The sequence below is a fragment of the Antedon mediterranea genome, chromosome 9 (genome assembly GCF_964355755.1).
Source record: "Antedon mediterranea chromosome 9, ecAntMedi1.1, whole genome shotgun sequence".
NCBI classification, from domain to species: domain Eukaryota; kingdom Metazoa; phylum Echinodermata; class Crinoidea; order Comatulida; family Antedonidae; genus Antedon; species Antedon mediterranea.
Window position 1 is genome coordinate 12,843,429 of NC_092678.1, and position 18,977 is coordinate 12,862,405.

Consider the following 18,977-nt stretch of genomic DNA (forward strand, 5'->3'; position numbering starts at 1 on the left):
GATTCGGTTTAACATTGCTAAAAGATAAACATATGGCGTGCCATAGGTATACGTGAGCTGGAATCAATGTTGTTGAGCTCGTAAAAAATACATAACATAAACAGAAGACTTAGGGCTATGTTAAGACATTTGTGTCATGTATTCGTGATAATAGAAAAGATGTAGATACAGTACGACAAATGTGTACTGTATAATTACATTGATTGTAAACGAACAAACAGAAATCAAATGTAATGAAACTAGAAAAGAAACTAAATTAAACGATGTATGCACACATCTAGTTCCAGAATTATTTAAGCATGTAATAAATTACCATTCCCTACAGTAACATAGTATCTACATAAACTTTCCAGAATAAGAGTATGTTTAGATTTAAGAAACCATGTATAATTAATATAAGAACAATTAGGAATATTCCAGAAGTATACTATTAATAAAAAACTGTAATCCAATAGAGTAATAAGTATAAGGAATGATCTGGAAGGTTATGAACATATTGTATATACATGGAAGTATGACATTTGTAAAGAGGGAGAAGAAGGATTTTTGATTAAAGCATTTATTTTGAAGAAGGTTGGATATTAGATTGTAAAAGTTATTGTGAAGCCGTTGTTTAAAGTATTTACTGGATTGTTGAAAGTTGTAGTTCGTTGATTGAAATTAATTTTGAGTTATTTTACAACTTTAAGGATTTCGTTTGTATACTTTTATGTCACAAGGGAGTTCCTAAAGTATTTTCAACCGCTCGAAAACATACGTAAAATGAGTTCGTGACAAAGCTTAGGAGAAATATTACAAATCTTTGGATGAGTTTATAGCCAATAACAAACATTTACGCTTATTCATTTACAACGATTTTGTTTTAGGTTCTGAAATGTAACGCTTACCACCACATCCAATATCTGGTCTGTCCGAATACTCAAATTGAAAAGGATTGGTAGAACCTAGAACTTTTGAGCTAACAGTTGAGTACCACAACAAATCAGCCACCCCGACAAAACGTCGTGTGCCAGGAACACTTTTACCATTTTTGTCGATTCCCAGGCGTACACGGAAAGTTGGCTTTGCGGCAATCTGAATGGTTCCAAGCTGTAAAATAAATAAAGCCTTACTAAATTTTCTATCGCCCAAGTTAGTATTTTCTTCCTTTTGGAAAACTGAAAATGAAAAAAAAAACACCCACGCCAATCGTGTTGAAATAAAGTAATTTATGTAGGCCGAAAGAACATCTGTCAAGCCAAGCTTGATTTTTTCCTGGCTGATATTAGACCAACGGTTATTTCTTACTTATTATTATCATTCTGAGGAGGATGCTCGAAATATTCACTCTCATCATTCAAAACTTGAAGTAGGTTTCCTTGCATTTTTAACAAGCTTGCTTTGTGGAACCGTACATAAATGAATGATATACGGTAACTTTATTGCAGAATAACTTACATTCAATCGAACAGGAGTTGGACCAGGCATACTTGTGTTTACCACTGGCGGCTGCAACAGCTCTGTGTATTCCGATTCAATGCTAATATACTGGACATTTTTCGACGTCATTATTGTAAAAGTTACGTCTACCGCTTTTCCTGTTGAGTTCCCATCATGCCATATTGCAATCAATAGTATTACATCTTCACTAGAAACATAGACCAGAATACAATATTAATTTGTAAAATATCTAATGATATGTTAATTATAGAACACGGAGAGTGATTTTAGGAATACAAACATGTAATCTAACCGTCAATTCCTTGTTTCCAAATCATTAGTTACGATTAAAGTCATAACAATTTCACCAACGATAAACACTCATGAATGTTTATACTTGTCAATTAAATAATGTACATCAAACAAAAAGAATTTTTAGAGATCATCGCTATTTACATTCGTTTTCTAAATACCAGCATTATTTATAACAGACGTTACCGTATCAGCTACAGTATCATCGTATTGATGGAAGATTAGATGATTAGGAAATATTCTGACGATGATTGTGAATTTGATATTATTTAGAATCAGTAGGTTGTTTATATTTGTAACCTTGGCTACCAATCCAGTTTCTACATTTTTGGTTTAGTCTATACTTTTATTATATTAAAATAAACAGTTTTATCCAAGAAAGACGCATACCGTTTTACTCACCCTTTATAAAATGAATTAGTTTCGTATAAAATCTTAAATGACATCTTCGGTTCTTGGACTTTGTTAATCAATGTATGGACAGGTACTTCTCCAACCCAGATGTGAGTACCGTCACCAATCTGCATTCCTATTCCTAACCAGTGCTCAGAACCATTGACTACTTCGTCTGTATCGTCTAGAACAACTTCTACTTCAAACGCTAAGACGTTATTGGAAGCGTCTTGGTCGGTCACCTCGATAAATCCCTCAATCCGCGTCACCGAACAGTCTTTAAGAATGCCATAGACATCGTCGGTGGCAATGTACTGCGTCTGAAAAGCATAATAACAGAACTCTGTCGAGTATGTACAGCATAAAGAGTCACTAACAAATGAAACCGACACTTTGTTAATACTCCACTGGTTGCTAGTCTTGTTTGTTGAAAAGTTGTATGGCAGCGTGACTTCAATTATGGAATCGGCGATTCCTCTTGGAAACTCAACAACAAGGTTTATATGCACCGTTTGACCAACGTTAACATAGACGTTACCATCTTCAGACTGGTCGGTAACGTTCATCAAGAAATGCGGTAGTTTGCTGAAACCGACATTGACAGCTTCTTCTGCGGAGACTAAGCCGGGGTCATTAATCTCAGCCTTAATGTTAACTCGTAGATTAACTCCAGGTTTCACATCAGCTATAACAAGATGTACAGATATAATAAATTGAAGCATGAATATGTAGTAAATAACAGTTCTTTTATGACTCCCCCACAAACTAAAAAAAAAACCCTGATGGAGAAAATATCATTTTCTTTTATTTATAATTATAAAGATTTTTAAACATTCTCTAGTACTTTTTGGACAGGATGGTATCTTTTGATGCACCTAGGTTGTAGATAAGAACCTTAAAACATTGTTAATCATCATCATTAATAGTAGTCAGATGTTTTGAAGTAACTTGTACTGTATACTAACACTTGCGACAGAATTAGCAAGGGATGCTCGGGACAGTAAACGATTCAACCATTTTAATGATTTACTAATCAGTTTAATATTTAATACAGTTAATCTTCATAATAAAACACAATTTAGTTACCATTAACAGTAGAATTTATGGTCCCTTCAAATTGAATGTCAGATAAAAAGTAAGAAATACTACTAAAAGACAAGATAATTTCTGATGTAACACCTACGGCTGGGGTGACAACAAAGTGGCTCTGAAAAAGAAAGTATAACTGAAGCATGATATCTCATAAATTTACCAAACCGCAATATACTTTAAAAAAGAAAATTAAACAATAAAATAATCCCAGCAGATCGCAATATTTTTAAGGCAGAAATTACGCTGTTTAATATGGATAAAATTATTACTGTGACGTAAGTATAGTCATACAATGAAACGTGAATATATGTTCCATTTCACATAATCCCGTGACGTCATGGCTAACATAGACGGCAACAATTGCAAGATAGCTTTCCTATTTCCTAAACATAATTCTCTTTCTCTAAAATTGACCTCATGAACAGAAGAATGCCAAGTAACAAATAATTGACCTCTTAAACAAGTAACAAATAATTATTAAGAAAGAAACCAAACTTACTGTTTTGGTTGAGTTTGTATTTCCGTTTCCTGTCAGAGTCCATACAAAAGAATTAGAGGACATATCGAACTGAAAACGAGGTTTATACTAGATTAAATTGAGTTTGTATTTCCGTTTCCTGTCAGAGTCCATACAAAAGGATTAGAGGACATATCGAACTGAAAACGAGGTTTATACTAGATTAAATTGAGTTTGTATTTCCGTTTCCTGTCAGAGTCCATACAAAAGGATTAGAGGACATATCGAACTGAAAACGAGGTTTATACTAGATTAAATTTACTGTAGGTGATGTTGACAACTCTCAATAGCGGATCTTGTATACTAATTATGATAATTTATCTTTTTTTTTTGTATTTTACCCACGAAGACCTAAAATGCTGATAATGCATTTGCGGCTCATATACTGTGGAACAATTTAAAATGTTTCTAATTCAACTGATCATGATACACATTCTATCGAAGTTGTCAAAACCCTTTTTAATTTTTTTCCCATTTTAAATGTTATGTTTCAAAGAAGAATCAAATTTATTTAGTTACCAGAGAAAAAGATTGATAGAGATGGCAGTAGAAATATTACTTACTTTACTATTATTGCCTCGTATTTCAAACGTATCACCTCCAAACCGCTAGAACTTACACATCATAATTCCGTAAAGCTAGTGGGATTCTAGTTAAATTTAGCCGTACGGTAAACTGTATACTAACGGGAATTACGTATGTGCATGTTCACTGAGAGTTGGTAGGGTACAAGTAAAGAGAACCAGGTTGATATTCTTAAAGATTAGTTAAATGAAACAGAGTAATATATTATAAGCATGTATTCATGTTAGTTCTACTGTTACAGTGCCTTAGATAAGCACTTTCACGATAATAAAGATATATACCTCCATATTTTCAGCTGTAAGGGTGACTGTGAAGTCTGTTCCGGATGTCAATCCAGTTTAAGGAGTTGACAAATCATCACGAGTTTACAACCTGTTCCGCATAGCAGGAAGTCAACTAAAGTGCATAAGCGTGCGACTATGTAGCGATTATCTCGGTCAGCTAGGTCGTTTTCTCCAAGTTGTATAATTACAACATCAGGCGACACAGGCCAAGCATATAATAAAGATGGGTATTGATGAAGTTTAATACATCTGTAGGCAATAACAAAGTTGTGTTTCGATAGTCTCATATTAGCCGCATTGTTGAACGGCGTGTTGGCATAGTCACGTAGCCTCCGAATAAAGGAGTGCCCGAAAAGGCATACCGTAATTGGCATGATACCTTTATAAATTAAAACAGTTACTTACAGAAACGAGGGAGAATGCGTAAAATACAGTTGAATTCTGAAGAAATCACCGTCGAATAGTTAGGATGTGATACGAAAAATTACTCTCCAAATATATAATGACAACGATGAAATGGAATTTGAAAATTGAGTTTTGACGCAGGACGTAGGTTTAGTCTTAATTAAAACAAAGGAGAGGATTAAACCACATGCGCCGCCGGCGATTTTTTTTTCCGTACGAGAGTTCCTCCATCGGTTCGTTTCGGACTCAATCGACTCTAGCTTTACGGAATTATGATGTGAATGAATATGAATTTCTTTTTTGAGGATCAATAAAAGTTATCTTATCTTATCTTAGTATTGATGAAGAAGTCCGTCTTCACTTTGTCTCCTGCTCCATAGTAGAATTTTGAATCGTTAACATTTATGCTCACATCCATGACGGTATCAATAACTTAAGTTAACAGTAAAAAAAAAATCAAATGGTTTACGATTAGCTAGAAAAATATATGATTTTATTTACGATACTTTATCGTGATTTTTGGAAAGCGAAGAATATTCCACTGTGTTTAAATCGGCAAATTACAACATACATGTAATGCTTTTGGCGGATTTTAAGATAAAGTTTAACAAATAATTACCTGGACAACCGTACAGTTCCATTCTTAAACTTGGCCATCCACGTGCCTTATATGGATAAATTCGAATGTATCGAGCATTTACAGGAGAATTAAAAGAATTGATAACGACACTGTATTTATCAAAATTTCCCGGAAACCGCTACAAATAAGATGTACAGATATCAATTTTTGATGATCTATTTTGTTTTCTCTTTTGTGGGGGCAGTCCACTATTATTGCACATATGAAAAACAATATGATAAAAGTTAGATAGATATATCTGTCTATCTGTCTGAGAAAATTTATATTACAGAGCTAAAACGATATAAAGATTGAAATTCAGTATTGAGATTCGGTATAATAATGATAAAATGATATATTGCACTATAAGATTGTGGTTTGTGTAAATACTTTAATAAAATTGTATATTTTTACATTGATAAATAAAGACATTTCGAACATAATATTGCTTTAAAGATTTACATAAATTATATGATAAAATAACTAATATACATTGCAAAGCTAAACCCAATTTTAAGCTACAATTACCTTTTTAATAATATTACGATAATTTAATAATTCATGGCTTTTATCTTGCTTGAATACATTGATAATAGTCAGACACTTGACTGCCTGTAACTGCCATATATCTAGTCTTGAAAATTAAAAAATGCTAAGAGTAAAATTACTTACTCCACCTTCTTCAGCAGTTATTTCCCAAAAAGTAGTTCCATTTGTGCTGTATTTGACCCTGTATTCCTCAACATATTTTTTATTGGTATGTCCTTGAGTGGCGACTTTAGTTACTTTGGTAATGTTACCAAGATCAACTTGAATCCAATGATTTTTAGGATTACCTGTTGCAGATGCCCAACACGATCTACCATGAAGTCTTCCCTTATACGGTTGAAAGTAATTAAGAGAACTATCAGCCGTCATCTGATTATCAGAAATTGCACCACTCTCAATTCCCAGAGCTGTATTGCACGATTCTATGAGTAAAATTTTGCTTACCAATTCAATTCATTATCATTTAATATTATGTTTTAGCAATCAATCAAAGAGAATATTGACTTGGGTTTTTTATGGAATAAACACTGCCAAATTTATTATTTGAACATTATTGTAAATATATATGTAAATGTATATAGTTCTGTTGAGTTTTCTCTATCTCTCATACGTGGTGCCGAAAACTTCATAATAATCTACATATTTGAACCTTATTATGTAATTACCTGCACAGCTGTAAAGTTATATTCTCAAACTTGGCCAATCAACCCAGGTTTGTAGATAAATTCGAATATATTGAGCGTTTACAGGAGAGGAAAACGAATTAATAACAACACTGTTTTCATCAACATTTCCGATAAACATCTAGAATTTAGAAAATAAACATATCATTATTATATTATTAAATTATGTAAGATTTTGCCGATTATTCATTAATTTTAATATTTATGAATGTCGTCCCAATGATTGTTCCTTTGAGTTATTAGAGTGATGTTAGGCCAGAACCACCGGTAGATGGCGCTGTACATGACCAGAGCTTTAACGGAACACACTGAATACTTTCGTAGAAAAAAATCAGGTAATGACTTAAATGCCCTAGATATGTATGTTGTAGCCATCATTTTGACATTGTATCACATGGAACGCCTTATAATGGTTTCAAGAAACGCAGAAAACGTACGAAACAGTATATCTGTGCCAACAAGTGAATTTTATAATTTTATTTAAAATACCTGTGACGTCACAAAGAACGTCATCTTCGGCATATATTCTGACTTTGGAAGCATAGGGATGTTCGGAAATATCACACAAACAAAGTTAAAAATAATCATGCTGATTGGTGGATTAAAATAAATTTCTTTTAACAATTTCAACAAATTTTCGAGTGGGGATTATTATTCAAAGTGATTTTTTTATTGGGGAGGTTTTGGGCGTTATTCAAATAAATTCCATCCTAATAATTAATACATTATTTAATTTAAACATCTTTTGAAACTAACTTCCGCGCCGTTTCTGCCCAAGAAGAAAGACGTTGTAGACGGCTTGCAACATGGGCAGACGTATCCTGGTCATAACGGGACACAGATAGCCCACAGTTATCCCTGCCAGCTTACTCAATAAAACTCGGCTATCGGGATTCACTCGATTTTGAACAAAAGGTCTTATCATCAGATCTCCCTATCTAATTTTATAATACTATTCCCCACAATATACTCCGATGCTTTATGGCGTATATTTAATTTTATCTTTATTAATTTGCAGTATCATTTAATTTTTCAACTACTGTACCTTCACGCACGCGGTTCGATCCGAAAGTAAACAAAAAAACTCAAATGGCTATAGCTACTAACGTCCAAATTAATAGAAACCAGGATGTTGCAAGGTGAACCTTGAAATTACTTAGACCGCGTAAAATTGAATTTGAATTGAAAATCTACTGATGAAATCAGAAACTTGGTGTTAAACCCTTTATAATACCTTCCTAATAAATATGGAACAATATCGTAAAAGTGGAAAATAATGTTATCAAATCTACGTTTTGCGTTACATCTGAGATAGATAAGGTAGGTAACCAAGGCGGAGATTTGTCCCAAAGTTTTCCAATGTGCTCGCCTATGTCAGAATTAACCATAATTTATATATAGATACGAAGGATCAATAGTTTGAAAGTAATCAGTAATAGAATGTGGTGTTCGGTTGTGATAAATATCATAAACAAATTTAAGAACATATAATTCATTTCATTTATAAATATCAAGCATTTTTAAGTTTATAGAACAATGGCGGATCTCTGAAATGAGAAAAAGAAATACATCTGACAATCATTTTTTTAAAGAAAATACGTTCCATATGTTAACATAGGAAATATAAATGGGTTATAAAGTGTAACTAAATTATCTCTAAAAAATGCTTTAATTTAAAATGCTTTAATCCAGCCTTTTTTCTAGCTCTTTCACAAACATCATCAATGTGGAGTTTCCAAGGTAAGTGTTTGTCAAATTCTAACAAATTTAATAAATGAACTACCTTTAATTAAAACATTGTTAATAGTTGAATAACATTGAATTCCAATAACTTAATTTTAAGAATGAAAAATCATATAATTAGTTGCAATTTTAAAGGAAGAAGGAAATATTGAAATGAGATATTTAATATATAGCATAGAGGCAAATATATAAATGGTGTTGAAATTGAAATTAATTTTACGGGTAGATTATCATAAACTGTAGCTTTTTTCTTGTCAAAAGAAGAAAGTAAATTAAAAACCCCAACCGGTGAAACAGTGAATTAATAGATGGTTGGACAAGAAAAGAAAAATTTATTAGGTCATCATTGCGAATATCTTTAGCTAACTCAGAACCGACATTAGTAAAGAAATGATTAAATTCATTAACAATTGCATTACCATCCATAACATTAACATCGACGTCCGGTTTAGAGACTGTGATTTTGTCTGGTAGTTTGGTTGGCGATATCAAGTACCGTAGGTTATTTACTATCTGCCATGTTTTTGTGGAATCGTTTTTGTTATTTGAAATTAAATCGTTATAAAAAAATGTCTTTCAGCAGTTCTGAGTATTTTGGTTAAAGTATTTCTGTATCGATTATAATGCCCAAAAAAAAAAGAAGATTATTGTGTTGGCTACGTTTTGGGTAAATCCCAAAAATGGGTATGTCGGTAGAAAATTGTTTTAGAAAGTTTTTTTTTTTTCAGACCAAAAATGTGTTGGCGGGAAAAAAATAAACAATTTACACAAATGATACAAAAAGACTTTTACACATATTTCATAGCACCCTAAGCTCACAGACGCTAGCTATAAATATTGTTTCGAAAATAGTTTTAAAAATGTTTATTAAACATCGGCCTAGCATTTTTAGGCATCCGGGCCTAGAGGGCTGCTAGGCCTAACTACCATTTTGAAAGCCTAAAACAATCAAGATCGAAATAAACTATTTCCGCGTTATATGCCACCTTACGCGAGTTAACATATGATATTATATCAGATCATAGAGATATTATGTTCAATATAATATCTCTATGATCAGATGAAAAATATTGAGTTTTATCTATACGTAATTACACTGGCATTAAAGATATAACATTAAAATGTTGGCCGTTATGGGCCATATTTCGCCGATTTCTGATCGCGGGAAAAATCCCACCACCAGAGACATCGATCGATTGAGGCCTAGGCTAGAGGCATTATGTGCATGTCGGAACGGTTGGATTATCGCTATATAAATATTAACAAGTTTGAAAAAAAGAGCTTACAACAATCTTAGGTAAATTTTTATTAAAGGTATAGGCCTACTTGCTTTGCGAACAGTTCGAAATCGGATCGTAGTAGTAGTCATTATACAGTAAAACCTCGTGCGATGACAATGCCAATGACAATGACAATGATTCTTTATTTCTTTATCGACCCTTTTCAGGGTATGAAAGAACATTCTTTCAATCTTATACAGAAACAAACTAAACACTTCCAGACATAAATATTATTTGGTCTTATACATAATTAATATATCGACAAGCAACATCGCCTGAACAACCTCGTGCGATGTGCGATCTGTTGTTCTTTGCAGCAGATCAACATTGGTAGAGGGTGTTTTTACAAATTCGATAACTATTCAAAACGTGTCTCAACCACTGTGTAATCAAAGCGTTTATTTATTTAAAACTTGGATCCCCCAAAATTGATAATCGCGTATTCCGGTTACCACGTGACTGATTCACGGTTGTTTGTACACTTCTTTTTTACATGTCCGGCGGAGGTGAAGTATATTCGCCAATTTGGCGAATAAGACAACATTTTTTCACCATTTGGATTCACAATTGCCGTTTGGCTCACAATAAAAAAAGAAAAAAAAGACGACCTTCATTTTCGTCAGTTTAGGGTCGGCCGGGCGTGGCCAACATAATCATTTTTTTTGGCCTAATCAGAAAATAAAGTTGGTTCAAAATTTTATTTTAAAACATTAGAATATAATTTATGTTTCTTTCTTATAGACTTTTTAAATTGCTTTGGTTATCCAAAGTTTCTTCCTTTTAATTTTTGTAAGACTTCATACAACAGGGGCATGCAAATCACACAGAAAAGAAATTATAATATGATTCAACATCAGAACATGAATAGACATCAAACCAATCAACATTTGATAAACATTAAGAAAAGCGCGCCTCTGAGTTGAATTTGGAATAGTCGCAAACAAAAAATATATCTTCTTTGGTGGAAACGTAATTATTTTCGAATAAAAAGAGAAATGATCAGAATATATACAAGCTAAAGTTTACAAATATTTGAATAAATACGGTCATTTAAAGTGGAAGATTCATTTGTAACTCTAGTAGTCCATGGGCTGGAGGGGTTACCATGCACCCTTCCCCCTCCCACCAACAGGTAAACTTCTTCTGAAACAAAATGATGTTAACAAGAAAAATATAATAATAAAATAGTTCATTCTTATATTGCGTTCTACAAGCAAGCTTCTCTACGCTGAACATTGTTACCCCAGTCATTTTTTGTATGGAAACATATTCCCATAATACAGGTAGTAATCAGAGCAAAGTTGTGTCTTGATCTAACCGGGTTCCCATTTATACACCTGGGTGGAGAGGCAAACGTAAGTAAAGTATCTTGCCTAAGGATACAAGCAATGCGGCGAGAGTTAGATTCGAACCTCGGTCTCACGATCAGTAGTCCAACGTCCAACACCCTGCGCCACATGCCCTCACGTATATAGATATATTAAAAATTGTTAGTTACAGTGTAAATAATACAATACTAAGAAGAAAGGAATAGTTTTGTGGGATCAAGGACTAAAGAAAAAAAAAATGAAGGTTTCAGGTGACAAGACTTTTACTGATATCAAAACTGATATCAAAGGGCGAGTTATATCATTTCAACGATATTTGAAAATGTTTGGAAAACAAAACTACTAATTAATTGTTTATCCTGATACGATGTAAAAATGTACATACCCCACCACCTTCAGCGTCAATAAAGTTAGTGCCATCGATGCCATATTTGATGCTGTATTTCGAGACTGACCCTCGACTACCTCCTTGAGTCGCCACTTGGGTTATATACGTTATGTTACCAAGATCTACTTGAATCCATTGACTGACATTGGCGGTAGCAGGTGACCAAGACTTATTGCCATGTAGCCTTCCATGATGGGCTGAAACATTATCGTAGGAACTTGATGCATTCATCTGGTTATCAGGGATGTCACCACTCTCAATTCCTAGATCCCTATCGCATGATTCTTTAAATAAAATAGTAACTTTATAAAGTCTTCATTCTCTTAGTCTCAGAAAATATTTTTTCATGATTAACATTTTTAATGTAAACATTATTGAACTAATCAGATAATAGTGAACATTTTCTATAAATAAATTTTAAAAAGATCAGTCTTGTAAAAGGTGTTTTTTTTAAATGAAATTGCTATTCGTTCAGGTGAATTAAAACTAAAACCGCAAAAGTCGTATCGTCTTGGTAATAAATGCAATATTGAAACATAACTTTCTCCAATATTTTAAATTTAGGTCTATTAAGATGAGCATTGTTTGGCATATTTCCTCTCCATATCAACAGTATGGAACATACTTGTGGGTACAAACACAAACAGGCGTTATGAATAGCTAAAATCACTCAAAACCAAGAATGTAAATGTCATATAAATTTCTACTGAATGAAACTTAGGCCTACTGCTATTTCTTAAACTTTTAATTTAAATTAAATCTTTAAGGGGTTATGATATGCCTATAATTTTACATTTAATTATAAAAATTCAGGTTAAATTTGATTCAGATCTAAAAAGTTTGACTTTTCAATGGCTTAAACTATTAAGAGACACACAACAACATTTAAAGATAAATGTGAAGATAAAGATAAACCATAACATAGCAAAATAATATTTTCTAATTCATTTTGTTCTACAGGAAAATGTATATTTATAGTGGATCGTTATCGTCCTAATAACAAATGAAATTTAATTTTGTTTCAGCATTTATTAATCTAAAATATAACAGAAGGCCCTCATACCTTTACTCATATGCAGTATTATCCAAAGAAAAACACAGACAATTGTCCAACAAGCCATTATTAAGTTATCAAAACAATCCGCAGTTAATCGACATTGTCCAATCCGTCGAAAAAAAACCCCGAATGCTTTACGTCTATAACAATTTCGCTTTGACACACGTAATGATTTGTGTAACTTATAACAGTTATAGTGTTATGTGTGAATAAGAAATGTCATATTCTTAATGAATTTTAATTATTAGTCAAGGTTAAATGTGGCAATTGTATTATTAATAAATTAAATCAATATTAAATAAAAATAGATAATTTATTCAGAGTCACACAATTTCAATAAAACGATACTTTTAATTCATAACACACCCTATAATCATATTTCATAGTTTTTAATTTAATGCCATATGGGAGTCAGAATAATACTTATATTGTACTATGTTGAATAATGAGTTGATGTTGTTTTGATATTAAATAATTATACTTTCATGAGAGCGGCATTAAACTTGCTCATAAAACCAAAACGTGCAAGGTAATACAGAATTTTGTATTATTCATTGTCACAGGTTAATTGGATGGCAACCCTTTTCTTCTAGTACAAATATTGACAATGTAAAATTAGCTAAAGCTTGGAAGTTCCTCTAGAGACGCAATGCAAGGAACGAGCTGACCAATGAATTCGAATAACCCACCGCTTGTGATTGGTCAAATCAGGTTGCATTACGTCGTTATGTTGCGTCTCTCTATTAAGATTAAGATTGATGTGTACGTGTGTCTTTGCATACTAATAATTGGAATTTACCACGTATAGAAAATAATTGTTGTTTCTATGATGCACATTAACAGAAGGTATACTTTTGTTAAATTTCATCGAAGAATGTAATTTATGATAAAAATTAGAATGTTGTAAATGTAAGTTGTAGACAAATAAGTTTCTCAGTGATTGGCGGTACAAATTTGCCACACAAAGAAATACATAGCGAAATAATGTTCATTATTATATTTATTTTTAAAGTTCATAGCATTCTTTACAGTAATGAGATTTTAAACGTGATACATGCGAAATGTAATTACTGTATAATAATCGTTATATCCCACTACATAAATCCGAATACAAATACATTATTTAAATAATACTGTATATCTAAAATCCAAAGTTAAATTTCAAACAAAGAGACCAAAAATAATTCCAAAAAAACATTTTAAAGTCACATATTGTTCACTTTGACCAACAGTTGGATCGAAAAAAAAATATTACTTGAAAACTTAAATTTAACAGTTTATTTTGTCTCCTTTTGTAGTGAAATAATCTTGTTTGGGATTTTTTATTCTACGGAAGTGAATGTCTTCATTCTTTCATGATTTTGGGTGATAATGCATTTTTAAGCTTTGCGTACACGATTATTTCTTAAGATTATACACTCTTTCATTGTTACAGTACTTTATGATATTCAAAATGTACGCATTTACAGAGGTAAGGTTAGACTTGTCCCAAATTCTTTTTTATATAGTTCACCAGTCGGCATTTCGATGTTACGAGCTCAAATAGGATACGTATAAAAAGCCATATGTGCCAAAATATTCATCTTTTTACTAATAATAAGTCAAAACCCTTTCTAGAACCCAGACTAAGGAAAGATAACATACTGTAGTAAAACTAGTGCATTGAACTTATAAACAGTAGGCCTACAAGTAGTTGCTGGTCTCCAGCAATTGGTACATGTTTGTGAAGAGTTTTCGCAAGAGAATGATGTTTTATTTAATGATAAGAAATCTTTTTGTATGTGCTTCTGTCCTCGTACTTGCAAACTTGAAGGTAATTCTATTACTAAACTTGTTGGTAAAAAACTTGCTTATGTTGAGAAAGGTACCTTGGTCATATTCTTATGTGTGATTGCAGTGATGAGGCTGACATTCAAAGTCAGTACAGATCTTTGTGTATTAGAAGCAACTCACTCAATCGCAAATTTATGAAATGCTATATACCAATGTTAAATGTTGTCTCTTTAGATCTTACTGTATTAATATGTATTGTGCTGCCCTTTGGTGTACGGTAACTATCGTATGAAAAATATTAGATCTCTTAATGTATGTTACAATAATGCTCTGTGCCGTATACTTAATGTCTCTAGAAGTAGTAGTGCCAGTGCAATGTTTATTGAACATGGTGACCCTTCCTTTAATGAGTAGGGCCTACATGCGAAAATCTACCTATGGAAGTTTCATGCAACGTATGTTGAATAGTGGTAACATCCTTGCTGCTTGTGTTTGCAAAAATATGCTCCATAACTCCAAAATGTATTGTAGATGGAGAAGCATTCTATATACTTAAGTTTAGAGTTTACGATTTTTTTTTTCTGTTTATACGTTTATTAATATGGATGATATTTCCGAAAAAAAAATTGAATTGAATAACTGCTGATGACTTTCACGTTTTTGTTGGTCAATGCTATTAAATTATATCATATTTAAATAATGTTAAACCATTAATGTTTATTAATGTAACAGTAAGAATATCATGAGTGCGTATTGCATTGGACTGTATTATGCACTTTCAGATGCAAACAATAAAAAGACGTTTATACGAATAAATACGGTATTTAAATGTACTGTGAAAAGGGTAATTAAGTAATGCATTCAACTGTTATGCCCATAACAATTTTATAGACACATCGTTTATTTATTTATTTTCAATCTTTCTACATAGCAAAAAAACAAACATATAAGTATAACAGGGGAGTAGCGGAAAAGTAAAAAGTATAAAACTGTCATCTTGTGATGTGCTTGACCAGCCCCTGTCAACTTGAACGATACAATAAAACCGACATTTAACAAATTTAGAAAAATACATAGAAAATATGGTATAATAAAATGTTAACAAAAGTGTAATAAAAATGCAATTAATATCTGAACAATCTGATTGTGTAAAAGTTAAAAATTCTGATTGTATAAAAGTTAAAAATTCTGATTGTATAAAAGTAAAAAATTATGATTGTATTAAAGTTAAAAATTCTGATTGTATAAAAGTTAAAAATTCTGATTGTATAAAAGTTAAAACTTCTGATTGTATAAAAGTTAAAAAGCTAAAAATTCAAAGTAGGTACAATCATGTTAATAAAAATATGAACAGTTAAAAAATCTATAAAATGTTGCTCTAAACTGTGTTTAAACTTAAAAAACGACTCTTCATTTACATTTTAACATTAAAATTTGCCAAAAATACACAAATTAGAGACTGCTCATTGCTTTGCTCAACCCAAGCAAATAAGTAACAGTTATTTGGTGACAATTTCGTGCTGCAAATGATACTGTTTTTATCTTTTTTTTATTGTACTTTTTGTCGACATTTTGTTTGAATCACATGACCTAAATAGTAAACAATTGAATAATGATCTAGTTAATACATGTGACCTGAATATATAAACAAGATATCGCTAGTCACTACGTGTCACCAAATATCGCTGCGGCAGCGGCTAGTCAATACATGTGACAAAATATCGCTATTCACTACATGTGACTAAATATCGCTAGTCACTACGTATGACCAAATATCGCTAGTCACTACACGTGACTAAATATCGCTAGTCACTACGTGTCACCAAATAACGCTGCGGCAGCGGCTAGTCAATACATGTGACAAAATATCGCTATTCACTACATGTGACTAAATATCGCTAGTCACTACGTATGACCAAATATCGCTAGACACTACGTATGACCAAATATCGCTAGACACTACGTGTGACCAAATATCGCTATTCACTACATGTGACCAAATATCGCTAGTCACTATGTGTGAGCAAATATTGCTAGTCACTACATGTGACCAAATATCACTAGTCACTACATGTGACTAAATATCGCTAGTCACTACGTATGACCAAATATCGATAGTCACTACGTGTGGCCAAATATCGCTAGTCACTACGGGTGACCAAATATCGCTATTCGCTACGTTTGACCAAATATCGCTAGTCACTACACGTGACTAAATATCGCTAGTCACTACACGTGACTAAATATCGCTAGTCACTACCTGTGACCAAAAATCGCTAGACACTACGTGTGACCAAGTATCGCTAGTCACTATGTGTGACCAAATATTGCTAGTCACTACATGTGACCAAATATCACTAGTCACTACTTGTGACTAAATATCGCTAGTCACTACTTATGACCAAATATCGATAGTCACTACGTGTGGCCAAATATCGCTAGTCACTACACGTGACTAAATATTGCTAGTCACTACCTGTGACCAAAAATCGCTAGACACTACGTGTGACCAAATATCGCTAGTCACTATGTGTGACCAAATATCGCTAGTCACTACATGTGACCAAATATCACTAGTCACTACATGTGACTAAATATAGCTAGTCACTAATTGATCTAGTTATTATATATGTGACAAAATATCAACAATCTAGTTACGATTTGCGATTGAATATAAATGACCTAGTCATCATATGAAACCAATTACCAACAATCTAAACCAAGTACACAGTCTACAACTGCTGTGATTTTCGGCGAACATTTTCTGTTCCACTTTTTGGTTGTGATCTACTTTTTGACAGAAAGCAACATAATAACATTTAGGAAAGTGGGTTAAAAAAAAGGAATGTTGCTGTATTCTTTTTTAATGTGATTGATTGACTTGAAAATTTGTTATTTGTTGTACTTTACAATGGTCATGCGTTAGTGCAGTATCTTAATGAAGTATTTGGCCAATAAACATCTTTTTTAATATTGTTATTCTAGTTTCATGTCTTCAATCTTGGCAGAGACATCTTCTGTTTTTCCTTTTTTCTTTCCTCCTTCTTTTTGTTTCTTCTGTTTCTTTCCTTGTTGTTCTTCAATTGGTGCTGGTTTAGTGAATTTAATTAATTCTTTCAAGCCTGCAATGAACACAACACCATATACATGAGCTACATATACAATATTTATATACAAAAAACAAACTATCTTAGTTTCAACTCTTGAAGAATAAAAATCGGTACACTCTACAAAGTGCTGAAATCAAACTATAATGAAACCATACATGGCTACAACGACTTAACGTATGCAAACAATATGTCTTTAGAGGGTTTGTTTTTCTTTTGCTTAAACAAAATTAATTTTTACCTCAGGCATAAATGGTCGTAGAACTTCAGGAACAACAATGCCCTCTTCAGTTTGATTATTTTCTAGTATACAGCAGATGATTTTGTAAAATATGAATAATATTAAAATACCTAAGCGCATACAATATTTAATGATATTTTAATGTTAATATATGTTTAACTGCACTGCACTTCTCATCCGATATTATAACGATTTCATTAAATCTTTAAGTGTTTTATTTACCTGGGTTTTTCAATTTGGGAAACAAACTGATTTTATGCAACTTTACTACAATTTAATAATTTAGTTGCTTGTATTGTATAGAATTTATGAGTATGAAATGTCTAAGAAATGCACATACAGAATAGTACATAAATGTGAAGTTTACTGTTTATATTTGACTGCAATGTTGTACAAATTATGAGCATGGCACAAAGTAAGGACGTAAAACATTGAGTACAGTCCTAAAGTAACTTGCGACATAATTACTGTTGCTTAATGAACATCTTCATATGGATTTTTAGAATTTTGACTGGTAGATGATTCTTCGTTAGGTTCTGCAAAGACGCTCCGCAACTGACGTAAATTGCGTTGTGTTTCATATCCCTCATCTTGCTGGAGAAGACTTGTAAGCTGTATTAAAACAAACACAACATTATGTGAGGTTCAGTTTAAGAAAAAGGACAAACATTTTTATTGCACCAAATTATGAGGAATTCTTAACGCAAAAGGCCTTATTTTACAGCTGGTAAATTATCATAGAACCTGATCAAAATTGTATAACAAAAGGGTGTCAGCATCAACTTTGGTGTGTGACCATGTTATGATGAATATAAAGAAAGAACAGGCTTATGAAAGATATCATTTAGGGAAGTACTGTATACAAAAAACTTTTAAAATAATTAAGAACGTGTCTTGATGTTAGAATTTGGAAAAGTCACAGAACTGATAGGAAGAGAATATCAAAACACGGATTGGTTTTCAATGGATTGCAAAGAAAATAAAAAATACATAAAAAAAATATTTGGTTGTTCCATTAGAATATTGAAACTTACCTTATCTGTGTGGTTTTTTAGATAGCTGAAAAGGTGCTCAAGTGTACTGGTTCGTCTAAAAATATCTCTGAAATTCTATTTAAAAAATATAAATTCATTAAATTAAACTCACAAAACTTTTATTTTAAATATTCTGGAAATGTTTGAACAACATATAAAAAAAACTAT

General features: G+C 32.2%; 2 protein-coding genes across 2 annotated transcripts in view; one reads left to right on the forward strand and one right to left on the reverse strand.

Moving 5' to 3' along the window:
- Positions 1–18,977, forward strand: part of LOC140058184 (plexin-B-like) — a 161,059-nt gene that overhangs the window by 45,020 nt on the left and 97,062 nt on the right. The gene's annotated exons all lie outside the window — the stretch shown is intronic.
- The window catches only part of LOC140059288 (plexin-B-like), a 39,775-nt gene continuing 36,089 nt past the window's right edge, over positions 15,292–18,977 (reverse strand). Inside the window, exons 36-38 of the mRNA XM_072105153.1 lie at positions 18,810–18,884; positions 17,776–18,387; positions 15,292–17,549 (exon numbers count right to left, since the gene is read on the reverse strand). Coding sequence (XP_071961254.1) covers positions 18,250–18,387; positions 18,810–18,884 — 213 coding nt within the window. The 3' untranslated portion in view covers positions 15,292–17,549; positions 17,776–18,249. The remainder of the gene's footprint in view (positions 17,550–17,775; positions 18,388–18,809; positions 18,885–18,977) is intronic.